The 18331-nt window shown below is 33.4% G+C and overlaps 2 protein-coding genes across 7 annotated transcripts in view; one reads left to right on the forward strand and one right to left on the reverse strand.

Annotated features, from left to right (window-relative positions):
* LOC130629852 (TNF receptor-associated factor 4-like) overlaps positions 1-18331 on the forward strand; it is a 57341-nt gene extending 39010 nt beyond the window's left edge. For 3 of the 5 annotated variants that reach the window (XM_057443219.1, XM_057443220.1, XM_057443221.1), the window contains exon 9: positions 1-12448. In XM_057443219.1, coding sequence (XP_057299202.1) covers positions 1-660 — 660 coding nt within the window. In that variant the 3' untranslated portion in view covers positions 661-12448. The other 2 variants (XM_057443224.1, XM_057443222.1) reach the window with 2 other exon arrangements.
* Positions 12321-18171, reverse strand: LOC130629853 (uncharacterized). Of its 2 annotated transcripts, XM_057443226.1 has the most exons (4): positions 18110-18171; positions 15404-15649; positions 14023-14169; positions 12321-12990 (listed from the first exon to the last, which is right to left on the reverse strand). In XM_057443226.1, the coding sequence occupies exons 2-4, from the start codon at positions 15639-15641 to the stop codon at positions 12425-12427; spliced, it is 951 nt and encodes a 316-aa protein (XP_057299209.1). In that variant the 5' UTR covers positions 15642-15649; positions 18110-18171; the 3' UTR covers positions 12321-12424. The 2 variants fall into 2 exon arrangements, with proteins under 2 accessions (XP_057299209.1, XP_057299208.1); XM_057443225.1 differs by lacking the exon at positions 18110-18171 and having other exon boundaries at positions 15404-15694.

Consider the following 18331-nt stretch of genomic DNA (forward strand, 5'->3'; position numbering starts at 1 on the left):
TGCTTTAGAAAAGAAATATCAGAACATTATCGAGACAGTTCACATAGTCATTTATCCTTAACTCTTAACGAAATTAAAAAACAAGTTAAAGCTATGAAAAATATGCAAGCAGAACTTAAAAGTATAAAAGGAGAATTAAAAATTATCGAAGCAGTGCAAAAGGATATGTTGAGAATGCAACACGCCTACAACAATATGAAAAATGAGTTGGAAAGCATGAATACAATGAGAAAAGAATTGAAAAGTGTAAAGAAAGAACTTAAGGAAAAAAAGTCAATGGAAAAGGAATTAAAGAGTATGAAAGAAGAATTCAAGTGTATGAGGTCAGAAAAAACAGAAATTGAAAATTTGAAAAAAATGCAAAGAGAATTTGAAAGCACAAAAAATGAATTGAAAAGTATGAAAAGGGAATTTAAAAATTTCAATGCAATTAAAAAAAAAGAAAGGATGAGGCAGAATAAAGAGAACAGTACATTTAAAATTTTATTGACCGTACTATTTAATAAATTCACTACTTTTTCTTTTGAAATTTTAACAACATTATATAAGGTACTAGTTATTCCTTTATGGAAATTATTACATTTCTTCTTAATAAGTTTCGTCTGGTTACCTTTATATTTATATACCTTTGCATTCGCGCGAGTCCTGCGGAGGAATTAAGTCTGTAATTGTCTCAATTGTAAAGAAAGATGTTTGGCCTTTTCATAAATAAACGAGGGCATAAAACGGTTAAAAGAGTTATTTAAGACTAAAAAAATAATTTGACCCTATTCTGAAGAAGTATAAAACACAAAGGAAAAGAATAGATACATTTATGTAGATTTTAACAAGATCAAAAGAGAATACTTTGCGGAATCTCTGAAATGACCAAAAAGTTCAATTACTATAAAAACAGCGATATACAAGTGTGTTTGGTAAACATCCCTTCCCTTTGTTTGTACGACTTTCTAAAGAACATAGCATCTAAAATGAGTTTGGTGACATTTTGCACAAAATACGAAAGGGTTTAGAACGTTTCCAACTTGAATTCATTCATAGACTATGTGATCAGAATGATGTGGAAATAGAATTGTATTTTAAGAAAGGGTGGAGCACGTTTACTAGAAGAATATGAATGAAATTAAAAGTTTCTGGCCTCCCTACGTGAGGTGGACTTCTAAATTTGTTTGTGCGGGTTAATAAATATTCTATTTTCGTTGCTTTGTTTTGTTTTGTTTTGTTTTGTGTTTTGTTTTATTATTCTTTGTGTATTTAAAATACCTAATAATACAAATCGAATATTCAACAAATATTAAGGTTGCACTGTAATTATTAATGCATGTTTAGTTTTATATTTATATTTCCATCCATATTTTATTTATCAGCATTTAAAACGTCTATAACAGTCATGAAATTGTTCAAAGCGTGGCCCATCTAAGGTCTTTACGTGGTGTTCATTTTATTAGCTTGTTGCGCATCTCTTAATATTTTAGATGATAAAACGTGTCACGGTAAGTCTTCCATTCATTCATTTAAAAAGATGCCCAACAATCTATATTTAGCTACAATTAGCAGTTTTAGCTACAATTTGGAGCATTTATCACAACAAAGGCAAATTTCCACATCACTTCCTTTGCGCGGTTTAGTGGAATAAAGCCACCCTTCAAGACAAAGCTTTTTCATGTAAAAAAGTTTTTTCTGATTCCTTGTACGAAAGGCCAACGTGCTTGTTGTACACAGAACAAACCGGGAGTAGTTTGAAAACACCTGTAATAATATAAAACGGTTCCGTTTTATGTACAGTCAGATTAACAGAAATCGTTGAAAGTTTCTAAAGCTGCTCTACATACAAAAAATCTAACGTTCTTGTAAGCTTTCTCTTTTACACCTAGTATATGGTTAATTTTCTTATATGTTTTTATTTTTTGTTTTACTTTCGTGATTGTTGTAATTTAGTCAATTTATTATGTAAAACCGCTTATGTAAAACCCACCTTAAAAAGATAATAAGTAAAAAAGTGCATTATTTGTTCGGTTACTTCAGATCCTAGATAGCATTTGCTTTCCTACTTGGAATAAATCAAAAAAGTGGTCGCAAACATTGCCGATGAAAGTAAGGAAGAACCTTTGTTTAGAAGGAATCGCTTGCAGAAAGGACTTTGCCCTTGCTGAACCTTCTAAAAAACGTAATCCATGAAAGCGCTAATAAATACGTGCTTATTTTGCCAAAACCACGCTAAAAACAACACAATAAAAGTCTTTGATATTCGTATTCATCTATTGTTCCCTATATAAACTTATATAAATTTGTTGACAGGAAAGACACACTTGCAGAGTAATTCGCTCACAATATTTTATTTCCTTTGTTATTCACACTAAACATGTGTTCATATAAACATTTTATATTAGACATTTCATATATTTTATATATAAAATACATAAGAGACAAAGTGTACATCTTTCCTAATTACAAAGTTGCGCAGTAATGAATTACAAAGTGGCGGAGAAATCATTAGGTGGCGCAAAACACGGCGGAAGTACATAAACTCAATAAGTCGAAACTAATTGCAAGCATAACTTTCTAAATAACTTTTTGCAAAAAGAAACATATCTTTGAAACTCTGAAAAATGGCATTACTTTGATGAAATAAATGTAATTTTTACGCTTCTTTTTTATAATGCTTTGTTTGCAAACCATATTTCGTTCATCGCCAACACGACGAAAAATTTTTTATTTGTGCATTGATTGTCTGTATTTTTGTGGACTGGGCAACAAGTGAGCAACAAGGATCTACAACAGAAACAAGTTAGTAGTGAGAATTCAACGGCAGAAACAAGTTAGTACTGAGGATTCAACGACAAAAATAAGTGAGCAGTGAGAATTCAAAGACAGAAACAAGTTAGTAGTGAGAATTCAACGACAAAAATAAGTGGGCAGTGAGGATTCACCGACAGAAACAAGTTAACAAGTGAACAACGAGGATCTAAAAAAGAAACAATTGGGTAGTGAAAATCAACAACAGAAGCAAGTGAGCAGCAAAAAGCAAGGAAGTAGAGACGAGATAAAATTGAAGGGAGAGTATAAGAAAAAAGGAAACAACCATGGCAACATCAGAAAGAATTAACAAGGATATCGATGTCATTATTAAGATACTAAAACTATCAGAAAAGGCAGTGTGAAAATACTTGCCAGGAGAAAATAAAGGTGCTAGAAAGAACTCTAAATTAATCGAAGAACAACGAGACGAAGAGCATCGGCTTAAAACGAATGCGCAGATGCTAATGTTCAAGGAAGAGATGAGCGAAGAGGAAGTAAATGCGTTTGGAGAGCAGATTGATGAAAGACTGTTGAAATCAGAAGAGCACTGCGACCAGTTGCAGATAACCATTGGAGCAATTAAGTAACATGAGGAACAACAAGCAGCTGCTGAACGAGAGAAAGAAGAACAAGAAAAGAGAAACGCTATTTATAAAGAAGAATTGAAGTTAGAACGGATGAAATTAGAGATAAAAATAAAATTCGACGGAAAAACAATTAAAGCGAATAAAGGTCAAGAAGTGCAGGTGAAACTGCCAAAGTTGGCGATTTCCAAATTTGAAGCAACCCATCTTGACCGGCAAAGATTTTGGGGGTAGTTCGAGTCCGAGATTGATAAATCTACACTATCTGCGTTTGCAAAGTTTTCGTACCTGAAAGAGCTTGTTGGAGCTAAGGCGAAAGTATGTATAGAAGAACTACCTCTTACTTGCGAAGGATATGGGAAAGCAAAATCAATCCTTAAAAAGAAATTTGGGAAACCAAGTGAAGTGGCAAACGCTCATATTCAAGCGATAATCCATCAATGTAATGGTCAGAAATTCCATGAATTTTATGAAAAAACTTACAGTCAATAGAAACTGTGATAAAATTGAAGGAAATCAATGGATACGTTAGACTCACGCTAGACAAGTTACCCTCAATACGTGCCAATCTAGTGAGACTGGATAATGACTGGCAAGAGTGGTACTCTTGTCAACTTTTAGAATCGTTGAGGAAATGGACAGAGAAAAACCCTATTGCTGTTCATGGACAAAAGAAGAAAGAACCAAATAGAGAAATTTCATTACACACCAAACAAGGAGAGTGTAAGCCAAGTAAATGCACCTATTGTGACGAAGAGAATCACAAGGCAGTCGACTGTAAACAAGCTGGAGAAAAGAAGAAAGATCATTAGCGACAAAAAACTCTGCTTCAATTGCAGAGAAAGTGGTCATAGAGCAGTAAATTTTACATTAAAGGTTACTCGGACACCCTCGCTCGCTACTACAAAAGATCCTATGAACTATCCGACTGTAATGGTTTAAGTAAATGGAGTGAAGTCTCTTGCACGTTTAGATGCTGCAGCAGGAAGTTTGTACGCGTCTAATACCCTCATTAATCGACTGAGCATGAAACCCACAAAAAAACAGAAGTGAAAGGAATAGAAATGATGCTTCATACTTTAAAGAAGAAAATTGAAATCTTTAACGTCACCATTTCAAGCCTGGATGAGACATTCACTATAAACAGTGAGGTTAGTTAGATCGAAAATCAGCTTTGTTATCGCTATTCAATCCGAGATTCTCTGATCTAAAGAAGAATTACAGACACTTAAAGAATGTTTACATAGAAGATTATCATGCGAAAGAAGAAGTTCCAGTTCACTTGATACTCGGTGCATCGGACTATGCTCGCATAAGAACAAGAACTGCTCCCAGAATTGGAAACTCATGCGAACCTGTAGCAGAACTGACGAAACTGGGATGGACGATAATATCTCCTGGAAAAGAAGTTGACCTCACGAACTTGTATCTAATGCGAAGTTTTAGTGAAGATTATGAACGCCTTTGTGCATTAGATGTGCTGACACTAGAGGAAGTTAGCTGCGGAAGTCATGACGAAGTTTACCAAAAGTTCAAGAATCTTATTAAGGCCCCAGAAGTGTGGTACGAAACTGGTCTTTTATGGAAGACGGACGGGCTACCAGAGACCAACAAACAAGGAAGTTTGGGAAGACTCGACAATCTTTTAAGCAAACTCAAGAAAAAGCCCGGGTTGTTGAAGGAGTACAACGAAATAATGGTTAAACAATTCAGCAAAGGTATCATAGAAAAGGTCACTCGCAAAGCAGTAAGTGGAAAATAATTTTATCTTCCTCATCAACCGGTGGTTCGAGAACAGGCCGAGACTACCAAGGTGAGAATTGTATATGACGCCTCTGATAGACCCAATGATAGCAGCCCATCCCTTAATGATAGCCTTGAAACTGGCCCGCCATTGCAGAATCTGCTCTGGAACATCATGGTGAGGAACAGGTTCAAATCATTCAGTTTATGTGAAGACATAAACAAGCCTTCTTGCAAATAAGAATCATAAGGGAAGATAGAGACTGCCTTAGATTTTATTGGTCGATGATCAGATGAGGAGAAACCTAGAGCCTTTGAGATTCACACGAGCAATATTTGGTATGGGACAGTCACCTTTTCATTTTAAAGGAACGGTAGATGTCCACTTTGATGAAATGAAAAGGCTTCACTATGACCTTAAGGAAATTATCGAAGAAATAGAAGACGACCTTTATGTGGACGACCTCATATCTGGAGGTGTTAACGTAAAAGAATCTGCAAAACTGAAAGAGATCGCCAAGTCTACGTTTGGTGAGGCCGGCTTTGTGCTGCATAAATGGCATTCGAACAAAAGAGATTCGAACTAGAAGATCACGAAGCAATTGCCTCGTCTGCAGAACAGAGCTATGATAAACAAACCCTTGGTGTACGAATCCAAGATTCCCGGCTTAGCTTGTAAAAAGAAGGATGACACCCTTGCTGTTAATATACAGGAGTTAATCGATGAAGAAACAAAGAGAGGCATACTGCAATTTTTAGCGTCAATAACTCCCTTAGATTTGCCCCGCCTGTTTTATTGGTTGGAAAACTCATTTACCGAGAAGTCTGCGAACAGAAGTTCAACTGGGATCAACCCTTGTCACAAGAATTGTCTCGAAGATGGAAACGCTAGATCGATTCACTTCCTGCGAAAGTTGAGCTGCCGAGAACGCTTGCTAAGTTGGAGCAACTTATCAACAAAATTGATCCATACGTATTTGGTGACGCAAGCTCCGATGGAGTATTAGCAGCTCTGTATGCAGCAGTTTTATCATTATATAGAAGTAACACAAGGTTTGGTCACGTCCAAAAGTCGTCTAGCAAAAAAGAAAGTACCATTCCACGTTTAGAGCTCATTGCATCTCACATGGCAGCTAATTTTATGGAAAATGCTTGGTCTGCGTTAAAACGATATCCTGTAGCTGAGTGCTTCGAATAGAGCTTATTTTATTTTACATGTATGTTCATGTCGACATGATGCAACAAACATCAACCTCGGAGATATTAACAACGAAACACCATTGCATTATGCTGAACAAAATCATTTGAAATTTTTAATTGTTTTCTGCCTGAAAGATAAAAAAATTCTGATTTGTTCATGCAGGCACTTCAATATTATGTAAGGCATTCATCAACGATTGTGTCATTGATGTGGAAATAACTTTTGGATTCGTACAAAGCCTGGTCATAGCGTAAAAGTCGTAAAAACACTATGCGAGAAACAAAATTATTTCTGGGTTGACAGATTTCACGTCAACTTTTATAGCTTTTGATATCGTTACATGGAGCGAAAAAGGGCTTCATGTTATATTTTGAATAATTTTCTTGATATTATCAGATCAATAATCTTCAATTTTGGTGTTCAATTTTAACTGTCAATATGAGAAAACTAGTCGATAAGGCCCGTGGAAAAATCCACTTAGGCAGAAGGACAATGGGAAAATAGGTTGCTTTTAGATGTTTTTCTGACGTCAGCAGTGCATATACAAAAAAATGTTCTTAAAATCTTACACAAAATGTCAAATATCAAATCGCATTAAATCCTCCACACAAATCTTACACAAAATAAAAAAGAACAGCTTCCAAGGTGTAAAATCTAGTTGATAAAAAGTTACAACAACGACACTCAAACATCGACACTCGAAACAACAACACTAAACTCACAAAACCGACAGTAAGAAGACCGACAGTTACAACACCAACAGTCACAACACGGATAATAACAATGTCAGAAATAACGCATCTCAAATATGTATATACATCTTATAAGTGATTATGTTGAAAACCCTCAGTATTTTATTCTGAAGTGTCAAAAAGGAGGCCTCCAAGAGTTAGCACAAATCAACAAAAATAAGTTTTTTACACAGTTTAAATATTGTTTTCCCCTTACGCTTATACAAAAATATGAAAAAGCCATAGTTTGGAAAACATCAAATTTAAATCTAGAAAAATCAGTCATTTCAGTTGCATACCATCCTCTCCCACAAAAATTTACACAAAATGTAAAAATCAACCAGTTAAGAACACAAAAATTTTCTCTTTTAGTTCCGTACTGCCCTTTACCAGCAATTTTAAACATAAATGTCAAAAAATCAATGAGCAAAGAATAAACTTGAATCAACAAAGATTATGTGTAGAGCTTGAAACACTAATCAAAATAATGTATAGAATCAAGTACAACACTTACAATAATACAGTAATAAAGTCAGAAATAAGACATCTCAAATATTTACTTCGTTGAAAACCTTTAATATTTCAATCAGAAGTGTCAAAAAACATCAAATTTATATCTGGAAAATCATTTATTCGATTACATACTATCCTGTTTCCTAAAAATATATATACACAAATTGTAAAAATTAACAGGTTAAGAACACAAAAAAATTTTCCTTAGTATGATGATCTGTAGTTACCTTTACCAACCATTTTAAACGTGAATGTCAAAAATAAATAAGGAGTAAATTTGAATCAACAAAGATATTATTTTTGGAAAACAAAGTGCATATACGGTCCGTCCTCACAAAAGTTAACACAAAATGTAAAACAGATCGGTTTTTGAGGAGCACATCCAAATCAACAAAAATCAGCTCATTTAGCATGTTCTATATTGCTATTGTCCATAAATCTTCTACAAAAAGGTAAACACATCAAATTATAGAAAAATCAGGCATTTCATAAAATATAAAAAACAAAAAAGTTTTTTCATCATCAATAAACACAGTTATATATTACCACAATTATAAAAATCTTAGCAAAAACGTGAAACCATGGAATTTTCTTCCAGCAAAAATGACATCACATACAGTTTAATTCTCCCCAACAAAAGTTTATAATACGAACTATGAAAAAGCCATTAGCTTACACAACAGCCTTCAGTGGAGGCCAATTCTACAAAATTTGTGCTTTCAGTATATATTGCATGTGGTCTTTTTCCCACACAAAAAAGAAAATTTTAAAAAACAGCAGTTTGCAACACAAACAAAAACACGAACAACCTTCCCGAACCGAATGACTATCCTCTCATAAATTAAAATAAAGTCAAAAACCCATGTAAATTTCCAATCAAATGTCTACACCCCCCTGTAAAAATAACCTGGCATTTTACATGTAGGCTGACGCTTTAAATTCTGGAAAAAAAAATTCCACTTGTCATATTGCACGTGGTCCCTTTGTAAAGTTTACAGGAAATGCGAAAAGAAATATAAAATACATCTGCAAAAGTTCAAGACTTTAAAGATTTTGTATCGTGCTCATAAAAGAAAAGAAGTTAAGGAAACTAAGGTAGCTAGCTATAGATAATTAAAAAAAAGGAATAAAAATATAAGTCATAGGTTAGAGCTAGCCATGGGATGAGAAGAGCAGGCATTGGAGGCCAACATTAGCTAGCTAACAGTAGCTAAGACCCCCAGTTAAATATACTTAACCTGGGAACACTTAGCTAAAACTAAAGCTAGCTATTTATGCTTAGTAAAACACATATAAAGAGAAACAATAGTAATGTAAAAATAATAACATAACAGTGAGCAGTAAGTTCAACAAACCAAAGTTTTCCGTTTGTTAGTCAGCTAACAGCTTTATGTAGCATTTTGAATTTTAGGACAAACACATTAGTTACGCACCAGGGGATACATTAATTATGCAACAAAAACATAAACAAATATGGTGGCTAGGTTTGTTTTTAAAAAAGCGCTAAAATATAAAACTTCAAGAATTTGAGGCTTTTCTTGGAAAATGCGAGTCTGCTTGCTCCAGTGACATAAAAACTAAACGTCTAAAAACATCAAAGTTCTTACTATTATTGATTTTAAATCCACTTCAAACTCTAGCCTTTATTTTCTAATTCTAACTTTACTACTTTACTTCTAGCTCTAGCTACCACTTCTTAATTCACTTCTTGGACTTTTCTTTCTCTGAATTACTTTTTGCACTTTTTTCAAGACGAAGGGACCGTTCTTTTTTTGTTGTTGTTTTCGGTGTCGAGGGACACCATTTTTGTACAGAAAGCCGTTAAATTTATTTCAGCAAATCAAGTTGATCCATTTTGATCACGTGATGTAAACAAAGTAAACCTGCTAGCAAAATGGATATAACTTTTTCGGAGACTTGAAAGGAAATTTCGGCTACATCAAAGGAAAATGAACACATCCACTTTGCCTGTCACAGACAGACGGACACACTTAGCGTATTATTATAAGAGATGACAATATACGACGGTCTGTGTACGAAATTGCATTTTTACAAGTTTTCTTGGTTCTCATATTTTTCAAATTTCTTTATTTTTAGATGACGAGCGAACCCATTTTTTTATTATAATTATAATGTAAATGAATTTGTACATATTCATACCAAAACAATACTAAATTTGCAGAATATTCGCTGACAAAGTTATAAAATATTTGCTCACGTTCTGATTATGAAATAAATTCCTTCGCAGGAGGGCTTTTGGCGTCACCCCCTGACTTTTAATTTCGCTGGCAAATAGTGGTTTTACGTGTAATTTTTGGTAAAGAATCACAAACCAGCTCAAAACAAAGCCTTGTAAAAATGAAAATTTATTTACTGGCACCTTTGAAACCACAAAATTAGCAAACTAAAAAATGGAAAATGTTTTAGCGGTGTATATCGCTCGATGGAGTTACATTGGTCACCATTGGTCACCATTTTACGGCTGGCAAGTGAAAAACTTTACCTTGAGGGGGTAAATCGAAAGAAATAATAAATTAGAAATATTTATTAGAAACCCATAAAAAATCACTATTTAATGGCCTTTTTATAATCCTATTTGGTAGGGGAATTGAGGGAGGTTATTGGAACAGTTGTTACGAAACTTTGTGAATATTAATATGCTTATAGCAAGCAACATTTCCAAAAATATCGACTCTATCTGTTGACGTCGTCACAAGTTATGATGCATTGTTTAAAACTACTATACTAAACGTTCTCAGCAAACGCAAAGTGATATAAATTCTCATATAGGCATGAACATTTCACAAGGGTTTGTTTATGTTATTACAGGATTTTCACGATTCTATTCCACTATATAAAACATATGGGATTTTTTAGGGTGTTGCCAATAACTATCTATCTTTATGGGCATAAACTTCAAGATATGTTATGAACCATTGTTACTGCTAACAGAAAATCTAAATAGAATGGAAAATCAATCCTTAGAACGTTCTCAAACGCGTTTATAAACAAAAAGCTGTTGCTACCACTTTGTTGTTTTATACTACATAACATACCACAACATAGCCCGGGTTCCTGACGCTCTCATCGGCATTACGGCGACTACACGGTTCAGGGCCGCAAAAAGTAGAAAAAAAATTCCAAAGTCTTTTTCCTTTTTCTGTTTATTTTTTGTTTTTTTTTCTTTAACGCAGGACACAAATTAATAGCAGTATATACTTACAAACTGAATTGTGCATATCCTGGGTAAAAATTCATGAATAATAATCGTTTTAATAAATAATTCTGTTTATTGTCATTTATTTCATTCTATGTCATATTCCGTACTTCATAATTCCATTTTATTGCTTTTAAAATGTCCATAAACACCCTACCTCCTGTAAATAGCTCTCGCTAATTAAGCAGGAGGTAGTGTACAACTAAAATTACCTTTTCCACAAGCTTTCTTATTTACGTTCTTTGTGACCTCACATGCTCACATATACTATGAAAAAACAACAAAAGTTTCTTCAAAGAAATACACCTATAGCATGTCCACAACGTTAAAAACAAAGTGCTCAACAAACAGAGCGGACGATGTAGCGCAGTTAAAAATGTGTTTTGAAAAGGAAAGATAAAGAGGAGATTTCTCAGAAAAGAGAGAAAAAGTCGACACAAGCACATTCAATGAGGTAAATCTGTATAATCCTATCATGTTGAGGTGTCTTCATATGCTTGCTCTCGAAGCTTTGGTTCGTTAAACATGTGAATAACATTGCATTTGGTATAAAATTTCATTTTAAGCGCTGGAAGGCCTTTTTAGGGTAAAAGCATCTTCTTTTTCTGATCACCGCTTCTATTACCCCTACCATTTTTAAAGTAACGTTTAAATTCGCATAATTATGAGTAATTAATCGGGAAAAGTTCGTTTTTTTTTAACTGTCAAAAATTCAAATCAGGGTCCACCTGACTTTTTTTTCTTCCCTCACTCAAAAACTGCAGAAGAAGAATTAGAAAAAAAAGTCAGGTATGCCAGGCTAACCACAACGTTGCTTTGTTTGAGTTTATAGACGCGGCCTGCAAAATGTTCATGCTCCCTGAAAAAAAATTTCAGTCAACATTGTGTGAACACTAAGAAACTGAAACGTAACACATAACGCTGTCGAAAACAATCAAAATGTTATCGGTCATAACATGTTCAAAACAGTGTCAGAGAGTCAACATTATATATTAAGAGACTTAAAAGTAAGTCAAAACGTGGAAAATTATATAGGAAGTTAATAGAAGTGTAGATTGAAAAGGTTTTTTTTATTCTGATTGATTAAAAATTTCTAAAAATAAGCATGTTTGAGGAACGGCCAGAAAAGAATGAAAAAGAAAAAAGATACACCATACTACTTTTCAATCCAACATTCACCGTTTTAGGCTTGAAACGCTAAAAAAAGTTGGGTTTTTTTGCCTATTCAAAATTCGAAATACATACAGCGTTTCGTGTGTTTTGCTACTTGCGGAGTAATTTTGAGCAGACAAACAGACGTATACGGGTATTGCAATGAAGATAGTTTGGTCAATCGCTAGTAAGAAATGGTAAGGCAAAATTGCTGGCTAAACAAACTCATACTTTGCTACGCAGTATGACTGAATGAACCACAGACGTTTTTAAAGGAAGAGCAGTGTTTGTGTTAGCCCTAGGAATGTATACATTTTCTAGCTAGAATATTGAGAAAGTTTGGGTGTCAATATTATTTTCTGGTATTAATATGCTTAGGCGTGTTTTTGTATCCAGCACAAGACAATTATAATCCTTATAAATATAAATAACATGTTACAATAAAATAATTTTATAAAATATAACTTTAAATAAAAAAAGATATAATTTAATCTCTAATCTTTCCGGATTCAGGACTTCGAGGATTGTCAATGTGTTCATTTGAATCTAATGACGTTTCCGTCTCTTCGTCAATAGTTTTTAATGTAGCTATATTTTTACTTCTTTTGTAAATTTGATTTATTGTTTTCTGTTCACCTTTCGTAGTGTCTTCCCGGACATTTTCACCATCCGAAATATCACTTAAGGATATAGATTGCTTATTTTCAGTAACATTACTATCTATTTCAATACTAATTTCCTGCAAGGCGATATCATTCGATATAACCGCAGCATTGTTCACACTCTCTTCAGCGTTTGCTAATCTTTCTAGTGTTTCAGATGATATGGACAGTGTGTCCATATTTAGTTCTTCCCTGACTTGAAATGTATGCTCTGTTACATTGTCAAGAAAGATAAACATGAGGGCAATAGTCAATAAACAACTTAACAATGAAACAATTGTGCCAATCCAACCAATCACACAGCTCCATCCAAATGTGAATTTGGTTTCTATGCCAACGATATCTTGACCGCGTGTTGTGGAATAAATTACGTTCGCCATACCAAGAACAACTAAAGAGTTTAGGATATTGAATTAGCTAATACAAGAATTGTTTACACCACAATATTTTAATACTAGCCAATATTATTAAGAAGAAACTTATCAATTTTAGCCTTTGTTATTTCTCAGTCTTATTGATGAGCAATAAATTCAACTCTAAACGCTGTTGCACTACCCCTATTAAAAGATTAAACTACTTCACATTGTTCACAGTAAATCTCAGTAAAGTGGCGGTAAATTGCTTTGCGTGCATGTATAGATATTGAACGTACTTGCTCTATAAAAATTTAGGACGTGAGCCCATTCAACCGAATCAGCTCTTTCTTGCAATATTTTACGAAACAGTCAATTTTTTGACTCTCGTTCTTTATGGACGTGGTCTATATAATGCTATTTAGTATCCAAAAGCCTAACTTTTTACATTGGGAAAAATACTAACCCAACATATAAATACTACACAATAATCTTAGTTTAGTTTAGTTTTGAAGGAGATCAAATAACATCTCTATCACTTAATCACATTCTGACACATTTGGAAACCATGTTCATGAGCAATGTTGTTTTGTTTTTCAAAGAACAAGAAGCCATAAACAAGCAATTACTAAAGTTATCTTGCGATAATTTACCAAGCATTTGTTTTTGTTATTTGCACAATTGCATGGTATATAGCTTGGCCTTTCTAAGATGATTTCAATATTAGAGGTTACACTGTAATTGATAGCGATTCCTGTACATATGTCAATGCCTACGTGACAGGCTGCACAGCCCATATGGTACAAGTATCCATTAAAGGTGACTTTTGTTTTGGCTTGTTCCAGCCTCAAATTGATATTTTAAAAACAACGAAAAACTGAAAGAACTTTCGCAATCGATTTGTTTGCTTTTATAAGAAGAGATTTTTCCCGAAAAAAATCTTGTTTAACTAATTACGCAGTTCAAAACATTTAATTGCAAGTTTCGATATTAGATAGCCCTTGAAGATAAAATATTAGGCTTTTTAAGGTCAAAACCTTAAACTACACTAATAAATATAAACGACATACCTGTTGCAATGGCGAAACACACTTGCATGATAGTGATCTTCCTTGTAATCTTTCTACTCTGCATAACGCAATGGGTAAGTGCTAGTAGAAACGCTGCGCCAGCACATACTGCTATAGTAACACCAAGAACACGCATGATCCAAAAATCTAAAAAGTTGTTTAAATAAAATACATAAATGCGTCGACATGGGCAGCATTTCTACTATATTGCACAACAACAGACATTCTCAGACCGTAGTTATATTTTTTGTAAAGATTTATGTCCACGATGTTTCGGTAATTACTAGTGGTCGACAACAAAGTTTCTTTCATTAATGTTAAATTATCATTACATGTTATAATATGTTATACGAACCTGTAGAACAAAATATTTAAAAGTGTTTGGCAGAGAGCTAAAAACGAAGCAACAGCGTGGACGTTCGTTTCGAATAGCTCAAGCTTTTTAGTGTGTTATTTTAATATGAAACTATCTAGAAAAAGAGCCCTTTGAATAAGTTTGTAAATAAAATTTATCACAAACGAACAACTTTGTTCTCCTGCTTAACTTGGACTCGATTTAACTACTAAATAAAGGCTTGTAGTACTTAAAGCCAAAAGGGGTTAGCGGGACAAATGTAAATACTTAAAAAGGTTTATACCGGTAACGTAGATAGTTAAAGTCGTAAAACTTTTCTAATCGTAATTTCTTTTTAAATAGACAAATTGTTTTGTGCTGTTGGACTGCAAAGCGTCTGTCAGCAATTACTGTTAACATCTGAAAAACTTTAACCTTTGGAAATAGCTTGTAAGGAATTCTGTAAGCAGTCTGTTAAAGAGTAATTATAAACAACTATTTACAATAATTAAATAGAAGAAATGATTTGACATAAAAAAATTATTTTTGCTCCAAAAAATTTATATTTAATAAATGACCGTTAATATGTCAAGGACACGTACATTTAGATTAAAAAAATGTTTTATTTGCAAAACTCTATGTTAGAAGTGTCATAATAAGTGAATAAGTGTTATAATAAAGTATGTGTTATAATAAAAATTTTTAACAGGTTCCAAAATTGTTTTCATAATGGGACTAAAACGTTTTAGATCTTCTTAAAATTGGGGAAAAATAAAAGTCATAAGTTTCCAGCCTATTGAAAATAAACCGATGTGGTGGGTAAAATAACCCTCCCCACCCTAAAAAAGGGTAACACATGGCTACTTTTAGTTGCATTTGCTTCATTGGGACAAAAGATCGCTTTTAAATAAGCACCACACCCCTACGTCACCCTTTTCGAGAAGTAATTTTGAAATAAAATTACAAGTCCTTCATGCTCACTAAGAAAGTTTTTGGAATGAAGTCGTAAAAACCATATACATTTATTAATATCTATTTATTACATACCTAGCAGAACTTCTTTAAACTGTTCAGCATCATCGATGGAGGAGCAATCATACGTATTTTGTTTATTTATCTGACAATATGACCACAAACTAAATATGATATCAAATCTCGCAGAATGTTCGTCCGAGCGACACGAATACCAACGTCCACCAATGAGACTTGCAACATATGTAGAGAAGGAACATGCCGAAAACAAAGCGACGAATACAACGACGATTTGTTGCGTTTCCTTCGACATATTTTTAACTACAAGAAGAAAAAAGGAATTATTCATTATCATAGAGGACGTAATCTTTCTCGTTGCTAATGAAGTATATTCTTTAGATTGATTATTAATTCATTGAATTTGTAAAAATTGTAAATCAGTTTATTCATAAGAATACATAAATATTAACAAGTGCGTTTGAAAACATCCTAAACTTGGAAAAGTATATTTCACGGATTATTAACGTCACTGATAAGCTAGCTGGTAACAAGAGAATAAATTTGTAGAAGTATTTTATTTATTTAAGCAGAAATATTCATAGGTAGATAGCTCGTTTTTTGAGAATAAGCATTGTTTTCCGCGTAAAAGAGGGTGGAAGCTGCAACTTCCTATTGTTCTCTCACAACGGCCAAAGGTAAGGCAACATCTTCATGTGTTCAACACATTTCACTGTTTTTGAAATAAAAATGAGTCACATTATATTTTCCAAGAAAAAACAGTATACTCACACCTGTTTTAAACGATTAAATTTCTTCTTTATTTTAGATATTTCACACCGTTTTAAAACGCAAATAAAATAAACACAGCGGTTTTGATAAAACCCACTTTGTTTTTGTGAACTTTTGAATAACATATCCTTACTTAATTACAGGAGGTATTCTGTTATGTAATGTTATTTCCTTTCTCTTGATGAGCAATGTGTCGCCATTAATAACTGACTATTGTCTAAAGTACCACAAATTAATATTTTAAATTCAATTGTTAAAATTGATGCATTGAAGTCAATCGCGCTTGGCAGAGACACTATGTTAGTAGCACAAACCAGTAGTCATGTTTAAAATACAGGAAACATGACTAAATATTTTCTTTTTATGTACGGCTCATTAATGTTTGACCTCTTTTAACCCAGAACGTCCTTCTTCCGCAATGCATATAATGACTTCGATTTCTCATCCTATTTGGACGATGTAGTTCAAATATTTCGATTAAGTAACCTCCCTAAAATAGCTTAAAGGTGGATTTCCACAAAGCAGCATTGCGAATAAATCGACCGGGAGATTTTTTTATGCATGCGCAATAGAGAAAGAACGCCGTTGGTTTACAGATTTTTGTGATACAGTTATAGAATAAAGCTCTGTCTCAAAGTTCAATGAATTCAGCTTTGTGGGGGAGCTTTTGAGCGATAGCCAATCAGATCACTTGAAAATAAAATGATCTCATCAGTCTTTACACTGCATTTTAAAACAAAATGGCATATAAACCTAATAAAAATCACACAAGCAATAAAATCGCCGTCCAAAAAATCTTCGTTGCATTTTGCGCTCAAGCGCAAAAATCTCCTGTATGGAAGTCTTCCTCAAGGCCGCAAAATAGCCAAATAGTTGAATAATTTAATCTGTTGCAGCAATGCGAGGTTGTTAAAGTTTTTAAATCATTTTTTTAAGGCACTAAAAGCCATTCTTAGAAAAAGAGTTCTACTTCAATCAAGTGAAATGTAATTCAAAGACAATTTATAACATTAGACTCACAATGAACCGCAAGTCGCTCTAAATGCCACGACAGTAGTCACTACATATGTTAGTGTTATTTATTAAACGAAAATTGGTGCATTATTTAAAAATTGTTTCACTTTTTACTTATATCCGATAATAGCAATAAACACAATAATAAACGCCTTTATATTATAAACTTCGCGGTGCAATTCAGTAAACTTAAAATTTGCGAAAACAAACACACAAACAAGCGAACAATAAGTGAATTGATAGAATAACAGGGAGGTCTACACTTAGACAATTTTTAAATTTAAGAACGCGCACTTAAAAGCTAGTGCTAAGATTAAACGTGACACTGAAGTTAACTCACATTTCAATGGACAAGTTTTATACCCAAAAGGGTAAAAAATTTATCACTGTGCTATTTTATCCTGTAACCGTGACTATTGAAGACTAATCGCTAGTCCGTGTGAAGGTCCACAGGAATGCGCCTGTTCTACAGGCAGCTACCATCGCTGGCTGACAAAAAGAAAGTCGCTATTATTATATTGATAAATTGGACATTAAATAAAAAAAATTATTAACACATATAGCTGTTAGAAATCATATAGTGAACTGAAGTTAGAAAATTTGATCTTTTACGAATAATAACAACTCTTGCAACATTTTCCAAAGTAACAAAATGTTTAGCCACCACTACTACAACTTTCCATTAAATGTAAACCTTTGATACATTAATTTACTTAAATTTAATGCAATTTATTTCCATAGCAACGCTAATTATGTTGGCATAAAAGGAATTATTGAGCAATCATGACGATGCAAAAACAGTACGATGTTGTGAAATTTTTAAAAAAGCTGGTGCGGTACTACAGACTAGTTGAAAGCCTTGGAAGCCTCGGACGGAAAACAGTGCCAAAATCTTCAAAACTTCAAAATAAACTCAGCAAGAGTTCAAGAACAAACAACAAACAAATAAACACAAAAATCAAGAAACAACCAACCAACCATATAAACAAACTCAACTACTTTTAATCTTCCTCCAGCACTTAGTATCTTTGAGTAAAATGCTTCGTCATGATTTTTATATAATACATAAAAGCTACCATTAACAACAATAATCAATTAGTTCCTTTTTGTATTGAATAACTTAAGAGTTGTATAATTAATTATGTTGTGCATGAAAACAATACAACGTAATCTTTCCAAGGTTACTGTGATGTGACTTTA

This window comes from Hydractinia symbiolongicarpus, chromosome 2 (assembly GCF_029227915.1).
Source record: "Hydractinia symbiolongicarpus strain clone_291-10 chromosome 2, HSymV2.1, whole genome shotgun sequence".
In the NCBI taxonomy this organism is placed as follows: Eukaryota; Metazoa; Cnidaria; class Hydrozoa; order Anthoathecata; family Hydractiniidae; genus Hydractinia; species Hydractinia symbiolongicarpus.

What these genes read in the sequence shown, in the direction of transcription:
- LOC130629853 (XM_057443225.1), bottom strand. Translation starts at nt 15,683, where the DNA reads ATGATAATGAATAATTCCTTTTTTCTTCTTGTAGTTAAAAATATGTCG. An exon ending in GTTTAAAGAAGTTCTGCTAG is followed by an intron (nt 14,170 to 15,403) that starts GTATGTAATAAA and finishes ACAACTTTTTAG; the next exon opens with ATTTTTGGATCATGCGTGTT. An exon ending in GTGTTTCGCCATTGCAACAG is followed by an intron (nt 12,991 to 14,022) that starts GTATGTCGTTTA and finishes TAAACTCTTTAG; the next exon opens with TTGTTCTTGGTATGGCGAAC.